Source organism: Chelon labrosus (genome assembly GCF_963514085.1).
Source record: "Chelon labrosus genome assembly, chromosome: 4".
NCBI classification, from domain to species: domain Eukaryota; kingdom Metazoa; phylum Chordata; class Actinopteri; order Mugiliformes; family Mugilidae; genus Chelon; species Chelon labrosus.
In genome coordinates, this window is record NC_140340.1 from 12,331,941 (window position 1) to 12,340,742 (window position 8,802).

At 42.1% G+C, this 8,802-nt stretch overlaps 1 protein-coding gene across 1 annotated transcript in view; it reads right to left on the reverse strand.

The window, feature by feature from the left end:
• Positions 1–1,541: 1,541 nt before the first annotated feature.
• Positions 1,542–8,802, reverse strand: part of cacna2d2a (calcium channel, voltage-dependent, alpha 2/delta subunit 2a) — a 141,596-nt gene continuing 134,335 nt past the window's right edge. The window contains exons 23-38 of the mRNA XM_084543718.1: positions 8,026–8,086; positions 7,246–7,343; positions 6,412–6,502; positions 6,249–6,311; positions 5,997–6,100; positions 5,768–5,872; positions 5,461–5,552; positions 5,324–5,371; positions 5,139–5,210; positions 4,899–5,051; positions 4,738–4,790; positions 3,961–4,016; positions 3,083–3,206; positions 2,662–2,771; positions 2,359–2,441; positions 1,542–1,736 (exon numbers count right to left, since the gene is read on the reverse strand). Coding sequence (XP_084399844.1) covers positions 1,614–1,736; positions 2,359–2,441; positions 2,662–2,771; positions 3,083–3,206; positions 3,961–4,016; positions 4,738–4,790; positions 4,899–5,051; positions 5,139–5,210; positions 5,324–5,371; positions 5,461–5,552; positions 5,768–5,872; positions 5,997–6,100; positions 6,249–6,311; positions 6,412–6,502; positions 7,246–7,343; positions 8,026–8,086 — 1,436 coding nt within the window. The 3' untranslated portion in view covers positions 1,542–1,613. The remainder of the gene's footprint in view (positions 1,737–2,358; positions 2,442–2,661; positions 2,772–3,082; positions 3,207–3,960; positions 4,017–4,737; positions 4,791–4,898; positions 5,052–5,138; positions 5,211–5,323; positions 5,372–5,460; positions 5,553–5,767; positions 5,873–5,996; positions 6,101–6,248; positions 6,312–6,411; positions 6,503–7,245; positions 7,344–8,025; positions 8,087–8,802) is intronic.

Genomic DNA, 8,802 nt, shown 5'->3' on the forward strand with positions numbered 1-8,802 from the left:
ATAAAGGTACTATACGGTAGCTCTACTCTTATACGGCTGGTGCGTTCCAAAACAAAGTGCATCAAGGCACTATGAAAACAGAGCGGCTCCTAAACATGGGAGTCTAAAATGACTTTTCGCACAAATCGTAATGACCAAAGGACGAACTGTGATGGATTACAACCAGACTACTACTGCACGTGATCACCATATTTAGTGGCCTCTTCTGCACTTTTGTTGGAAATGTTTGATAAGCCCCTATCCCCCAGCAGCGAATGTTTTTTTTTTGGAGTTTGAACAGCATCAGTCAAAGTTAATACAAGCCCCAAAAAAAGGAAAAAAATAAATAAATAAATAACGAATAGCCACCCCGTGAAAATCGAACCCACCTGGTACTACCATGAGGCAGAGATCTTGGTGTGTATGCTGTGTGACAGAAGTAAAGCACATTTACAAATCGTGACTAGGAGAGTTAGTAGAGGTCAATGGAGAAGCCTCATGATGATTGGCACAGGTGAGTTTTCTCATCAGAGTGCACAGGGATTCTTCTTTTTTTTTTTTTTTTTTTTTTTTTTTTAAAACATCAGTCTAAACCCGAGGCCTGAATTGATCATTAAGAAGAGTGCGACACGACATCAACAATATTCCCGCAGCGACTGAACACTGATTCATACTTTACAGCCATAGCTGACCTCAAATAGTAACTGTGAGGAGAAATACTTGGATAAATGTGATTGCCGTCATGTAATTACAATAATCTTCAGTGGACGTCTTTTAAAAGCGTTCATTTGCGAAAAAAATGAGTCAGCATTCAGCTGCGGGGAGTCTCCTCTTCCTCTCGCGGTTTATCCTAAATCTAAATCCGCTTCGTGTTTTGGCTACAAAAATAAGACCACATGAAAGTATATCTCATTTTGGCAAGTAGATATAGCGCGATAAATGAATTCATGTCTTTTTAAGTTAACACTTAACAACTTCCTTTTCAAATGAAAACCTAAATATACTGTTATTTTGGAAATACTCATCACTTCAGCAGTTTATACTTGACATTTTGTATACTTGACAGTTCTTTTTTTTTTCTGTTATTTTCTTCTATGGTGGCTATAAGTGGCTGAATGGTCCGCAGCCTCTCACCAGAGGCAAATGACAAGAGTGGTGAGACTCGGCGATGGAGGAGAGGAGAAGGAGGAGAAGTCTGTCTGACAGACAGAGGCGAAGGCCGACAGACGACCTTTCTCTAGTCTATATGCGGTGGGAGGTCTGTGATGAGCTGTCCTTCTCCCCCCTCCTTTATCAGGATGGTGGAGATGGTGAGGAGGTCATGGGAGGCTTGTTTTCTCTTTTCTGACGTTGCCTCTGATGATCCAGGTGGTGCGACACCACCCGCTCTTCCTGCAGATGAAGGTTAACTTGCTGAGGACATAAACGTCCCACAGTTGTCACTAAGCGACACAGACTGAAGCGGGCTTGGGTAGCGCGGCACTCAGGGCTTCCAACTTGCTGTGATGTGAAGTCCCATTATTACCTATGACTAAACCGAGGGGAGGGCTTAGGGGCATGGAGGTTGGGGGTGGGAGGAGGGTTTTGGGATAGGACAGGAGGGCCGAAAGGAGGGTAAGTGCAGGAAAACGGAATTAAAGTAGTAAAGAGTGAGCGTGAGGACTGACGACAGGATAAAGCAGAAGCAGCTGAATGAGCAGTAAAGTGTAAAGGGACGGACGGAAGGAGTGACCTCGCCCGCAGTCTGACGTGTTCTCCTGCAAAAGCAAAAAAACATAGTTACACATTTATAACATTTTAAGATGCTGCAAACAGTTAAGCAGCCCTCGTCGCATGTGCTTTTATCAACCAGTTAATTTCTACTAATTTGGTTGACTTGTATATTTAAAATAAATAATATTAAATTAACATATTACCAATAGAGTTGATCAATAGTCAATCAACATTATTTCGTATAGAGATAGTGTCGCAGGTACATGGTTTGTCCACCAGAGGGCGCTGATAATAAGTTGCTTGTAGTCAGGTCTTTGCAAACCAAATTTAAAACCAAGATGTTTTTAGGTGTGTTAGTTTTTCTTATCCTAATTTTGCATTGTAAAAAAATAACAAATATAAAAAGGAAACTAATTTCTTCCCATGTAAACAATGGCCAGTGGATTTAAAAGGATGCGACTGTCAATCTTCACACTGTAAACTAATCCCATGAACAGACCGAACCCAAGAAGGTGTGAAAAACAAGTAGCTGATGGCTCTACAGCACACAGGAATGAGCCATAGAGCAGTATCTGTTAAATATATATGACTCATTAGGGAGTAAATGCTAAACAGTCTTGAGTTTTTAACTCATTGCAGTGTTGTGGTGATATCTGACAATCTTACAGCTGCATTATTGTCGAAGCAGGTGGAGGGTCCTTTTCGATAGCGCGCCACTGGCATTTCTTCACATGGATTTTCCTCCTTGACTGAAAATGGACGCATTTAAGGAAAACTTTCATCATCGGTCAGCACACACGATTCGTCACGCAGGCCTGGAGACGCAAATCACTGGACAACATAATAAAATTAACCTTAAAATGAAACGTCTGTTTCCCCTATGTTTGGTTATATAAAGAGTTACAATCTAAAGACTAGAGAGTATACGCTCCTCAGTGTCAGACGGTGTACAATGTGGAAAAAGGATACACTCCTCCACGTCCTGGGACAGCTTCTCTATCTCGCAGGTGTTGCACGGCATCTTCTCTGCTACCACAAACAGCAAGTTGGTGTTGTTTATCCTCTTGGCATGAATCAGCCTGCAGAAAAAGAGAGAGACAGAGAGAGAGAGAGCTCCGTCAACAACCCCCCTCTGCTCACTTACATCACACACTCATTTGCTAATGGATCAGTGAGATTCATGAGACAGTCTTATAAGGCTCATTTAGCCAATGATATGACCATTTCATTAAAGCTGATATGGCTTAATCATCAGCGGAGTTTATTAACTCCGACCGAAAGACGAATCTGTCTTGCTAATTGTGTCTCTGTCACAGCGTGATCCTTCGCTGTGTTTATGTGTGAGCACGTGCGTGTGTGATTATGCGCGTATTATGTCATGCGTACAGACCTGGAGCAGTTGCCACAGTCTTGCAGTATGTTGTAGGAGCTGGTGAGATTACTTAAGTAGTACTGCGTCTGGATCATTACGCAGCTCCTCTCTTTAGAGTCGATTCCATCTGCATCCACCTCATCTGCAACGGAGACCAGAGCCGAGACATGCATACTGAAAAAAGCTGTAACACCCCTCCTCACCACCGATCCTATACATAGTTTGTATTTAAAGTTTGTGAACAGTTGCTGAATTACACTGATCAGGCATAACATTATGACCACCTTCCTAATATTGTGTAGGTCTCCCTTGTGCCTCCAAAACAGTTGTGACTCATCAGAGAATGGACATGGTCCTTCTGAGGGTGTCCTGTGGTGTCTAGCAACAGGATATTGTCAGTGGAGGCCTTTGGGTCCTATGGGTTGAGGGGAGGGTTTGGGATCTGGTTAATTAGGAGGCCAGGTCAACACCTTGGGCTGTGTTTCATGTTTTTTGAGTTGTTTCTAAACCATTTTTGTGTGTGTGCCTGTGTCAGGGTGCATCCTGCTGAGGATGGCTGCTGCCATCAAGGAGTGTCATTGCTATGGGGTGGGGGTGCCTGGTCTGGTCTAGGTGGGTGCTACATGTCTAAGTAACATCCACACAAATGCCAGGTCCAAAAGTTTCTCAGCAGAACATTGAATTGTCACAAGATGGTCAATGTTATTTACTTCTCCTTTCAGTGGTCATAATGTTGTGGCTGATCGGTGTGCATCTGCTGCTTGTTAATTTAATTTAAATCCTCTTTGAGGCTTTTGTTTGTTAACTGCAAAGTTTAATGACTGGAAACTGTAACTGACAACAAAACAAGCAAAGCACCTGTATTGATACTGATTTCACGTCCTGTTTTCACTCACCTGTGACAAACCAACTGTGATAAGCCAGTCCATATATAAACTGTTGGAACAAGGACCTGTGGAGACAAGAGGTGTCAATACAAACTTACATATTTGCATTAATTATAGTACCTAATTATGCACTGGAGTCATTGACTCAAGTCCTTTCCTTATCAGTGGACAATAACGATAACAGCATGGTGGGCAATAAAGTCTTACAAACCGAACCACAACTACCTAACTCTAGAAATAACTGTGATGGAAATAGACGGCACCATACCTGACCTGTGCTTCTCTGATGCTGAATCCTGCACAGTCTACTAAACCACCTTTAAACCAGGTGCTGTTACAACCATATACTGGTGTCCAGTGTGATTTTCAGCTGAATGCAGCAGCGTCAGCAGCAGCCAGCCAGGAGGGAAACTCTGTGTAGTGCTAGGAACTGAATTATGAACTGTGGTGCATTGGAGCAGTGGTTAGCACTGAAGCATTACAGCAAGAAGCTTATGGGTGTGAGCAAGGTTGGGCCTTTCTCTGTGGAGTGTTCTCTAGGTTCTCTAGTGTTTCCTCCCACTGTCCAAAGAACAGCTCGTTGGGTTAACTGGTGATTCTAAATCATTTGTTGGTAGATCAGTTAAGTTTATTAATTTCCAGGTGATCATGTCATTGTGAAAATATTTGGTCATCTGAATGTGGATGAAGCTGTAAAACGAGAAGAGCTTTCTACGTGTCCTTTAAACTTTTGTTTACTTTACTAGATGTTCTTCAGTATGTGAGGATCGTATGTACAAATCTTACCATGCAGCAGCTGATGTCCACCAAGCCACGTTTACAAAATCTGCAATTGTGGGCTATGTATACAGAGGAAATGTAAGAGAATAATGAGATCAAATTGGTCTCTCTACTTGTCAGTCTACAGTTTTCAAAACATCTTATTGTGTATCTTTCTTTCTCCTCACCACAAACACTCCTCTGGGTGCAGCTCCAGCTTCGCTGTTTGGCACCCGCTCACACACTGACTGGTAATCAAATGACTGCTTGCGGTTGTAGAAGGAATTGTTGTAGAGAGCGTACATCAAGTAGGGGTCAACATCACTGAAGAACATGCCCGCCTGAGAAGATAAGAAACACTGGTCAGGCTCAGAGCGGAGATTAGAGAGAAGCCATGATCGGTGTGAAAATTAATTCATTATCTTCACCTTGTTCCAGTCATCCTTCTGATTGGACATGATTAGGAATCCACCATCATCTATTAAGTAGCACAGGAGATCCTGCGCATGGACACAGAGATAGAGCATTAATTGGAAGTATAGCGGAAATATATTTTGGACACAGAAGGTCCAGCTGAGCACAGGAAGTAATTAAAATTTACAGTATAGCTTACATCAGTGTTGGCTTCACAGTCCATTTCACAGACTCTGTTTGGGCCACACTGTCACAGAGAGAAAAAAACCAAACAAACAATGTTAGCAAAATCATAAAAGCTTTCCCTAAAACATGCTCTTAATAGAAATATTTTACCATATTTGAGCTTTGACGGTTGTCTGTATGGTTGGTGGCAAGAATCTTGAATTTTTCCGTCCACACTTCAAGGTCTAGTTTCACTCCAACAACTGAGGACAAACAGAAGTTAGACAAAAAGGTTCATTATGATTCAAAAGGCACAAAATGAAAGCACAGATGCACATCCAGGCACAATTAATCGATGCAGAGCACAAAAAACACAAAGAGACAAAATGACAAACACAGACGTGTAATTATCTCGAAACGTTTTCTTCAACATCTGTCATTAAAAGGATTTTGTTTCCCATTTCAGAAGTGAGCCCACCTGCGGGTTTGATGGTTTTCCCTCCTATTGTAATCTCCAGAGCCGTGCTCACCAGAATACCTATGGTGTCGTTTCCTTGGTTGAGGTTCAGCAGCTCGTCCCCGTCTGCAAAAAAGGAAGAAAATAAAGAAACAATCCGGGAGGGTGGGTGGGTGGTTGAAAACAAAGAGACACACTATTACAAGGCTCCGTGTGAGTTGTATAAGCCAAGACTAAGAGCATCATTCACCTGTTCGATAAGGCGCTCGGAAGATGTAGCCCTTGTTGTCGAGACTGCGGCGGTAATAGCTGGCATTAAACGGCTCAGGGTCCTCCTCCCAGGTTTCTGCAGCCCTAAGATTTAAGACCAGAGATAACAGAGCTGTAAATTCCTGCTGTATAAGTCTCCTGCTATGCCTTTCTCACAACGTGCCACTTTAACAAAGTGAAAACCATGAGAGAAACACAAAGCAGACACACAGCCTTGAGGGAGTGCACTTACTTGTTGGGAAACACTCTTGTTATACCACCATCTGTTGCTGCAAACACAGCCAGGAAGCCGTATCTAAATGTCGGGATGGAGAAAGGACAGAAGCTTCAAATCTAAGTCTTATTTCAGCAAATATGAAAAGGCACTTCCCGTGCCGGTGCCTGGTCCTACTCACGTGTTCAAATCTTTATTCTTCCACACTTTCTCCACCAACTGTCTGATGATGCCAGTGTCCAGAATCAGGTTGTGAAGAAGCAAATTGTCACCTATTGGACAGCACGAGAGTTAAATCCAAGCACAAAAAGGTCCACCGTGAATCAAAATCCAACCAAATAAATAACGAACAACAAACCTACGACTTATTTCTGTAATTACAAGTGAAGCAAAGCCAGTTTTAAAACATAATCTGTAAGTCGGTGTCTGAACTGTAATGCATCCATATATGATATCATTTATTATTATTTCACCTTTGGACACTTGCACCAGCTGATAATACGAATAACTAACCATGTTTCTGGATATAAATTTACACCATTACACCAAGGATATAGCCGACAGTATTCTGCATTTTCCTTGTTGTTAACAAATTAAAAAACCAAAACCAACAATTAAAGAATGTGTCTGGAGATCCTTTCACTTATTTCTGGCAAAGAGATAAAAAGTATACATGGCACTGTGCACTAAATATAACTTAAGGACAAGTCAACAGAGCATTTGTTAGGGACTATTTTCAGCTGTGGATTAAAAAATTATTTTCAGCAGTAGGATAACACATGTGGGAGTCACTGAAAATAAACCGTATGTGTCAGAATAAAAGAATATATCATGAAGTGATAAAAGCGGTGCTCGTTGAAGTATTTTAATAGTGTTTGGACAATAAGACATAACGAATAGAGGAATAAGTCATATTACACTGGGCGGCAAAGACCATTCTGGTCTGATGGATCAATGAATTGATCAGTTTTGTCTTTTAATTCATTTTAAAATACAATATTTATACAAAACTCACATTGTTTGGAGTCTGGTGTCACCTTCTCCATAAGAGCAATGAAGTTGAGCAGGAACTCGGTGTTGTTGTTGGACAGTTCCAGGTCATTGCAGTACTCCCTGTGGAACAGACAAGGCCTTTTAACTCAGGGAAAGAAGGTGCACAGTCCTTAGACACTGCCTCGCTTGTGCCTTACAGAGGGGACACAGAACACACAGGGTGGAGATGCATGAACCCGTACACATGTTACTCGATGCTACTGTGTGCAGCAAAACGTGGACTGGACTGCAGAGCACAGCACAGGCAAAGACAGTGATTCCATCAGTGTTTCAGGTTGCAGCTGGAGACCACAACCATTTAGAAAAACGGATTAATAAAACAGCACATGCGAGCTAAAGCTTTTGGTTTTATTGTTTGTTTGTTGCCTGAGTATTCGGTGTCGTATTCCCTACATTACATTGCAGAACCAAACCAATAACACCTAAATGTATTTGTGCAATACAAACATGCAGCACCACAGTAGCAACATGCATAGAAGGTCTGATGAGTCTTTGGTACTTTGTTGCAATGTACAAAATTGGTTAATGTTAAAACATTGTCTCTACAAATGTCCAGAAAAAAAAAGACAATGAAACCAGCAACTTCCAAACCGTGCAACTGAACATCACAAAAAACACAACTGAAGAAAGGAGATACAAAAGTTGAAATGTGGAGAGGTAACAAAACCAAACAAGAGATGTGTGGACAAGACCAAAAAACTGATGACCATCAATGACAGCAAGCATTCACACGCAGGGCTACCTGGGAGCAATGAATACATGTCCTTCAGACTCAAAACTGTTTGGCAGCAGTGATTCAAAATCTGCAACAGAAAGGGGAAGATTATCCGGGAAGAGCAGTGGGCAGAGCAGTGGGGAGTTGTGGGTAAACAGCAGCTGTTCTTCAGAGGTGCAGGGACGCAGAAGGGAGTTTACCATAGCAACACTTAGGTATCATGGGAACACTAGCGTTAGCCAATATGGTGCCTAAAATGGAACCTGACTCTCAATGGACGACTGCTTTAGTTTCACAAGCACTCACACCTTTGTTTCCATTTTTGTTCATTTGTCAACAATTCTCCGATTGTTTCTGGTTTCAATCCGACATGTTTTGGATGTCTGAGAACTGACTTAACCCCGACGTGATTTGCCAGGAAGCAAGTTCTCAGACATATTACCCACAATGAGTGCTTTTATATCAGGCAGGCATCAACATGGCCAACTATTGCACGGGAGGTGAGTGAAGGTCCTGATGGAAGAGGTCACCCCTCAGACTGGCAGGGGAGAGGACTTAGACAGACACACAATCGGAGGAAATGCATAGCACTGTGAAGGGCATGTCGAAGGGCAACTTCAGTTAATCTATCACAGACAAAGAGAGAAACACAAAAAATATCAACCCGTCATCATTAAAGCCTCGAGAGGTGAATCCAACGTGCCATTTTCTCATTAAGTGGTGACCTGTAACTGTGTACAGCGATTAAATATTCATTTAGACAGCTAAAATAGAGTGCCCAGGTAGTTTTCCGCCCACAATGCC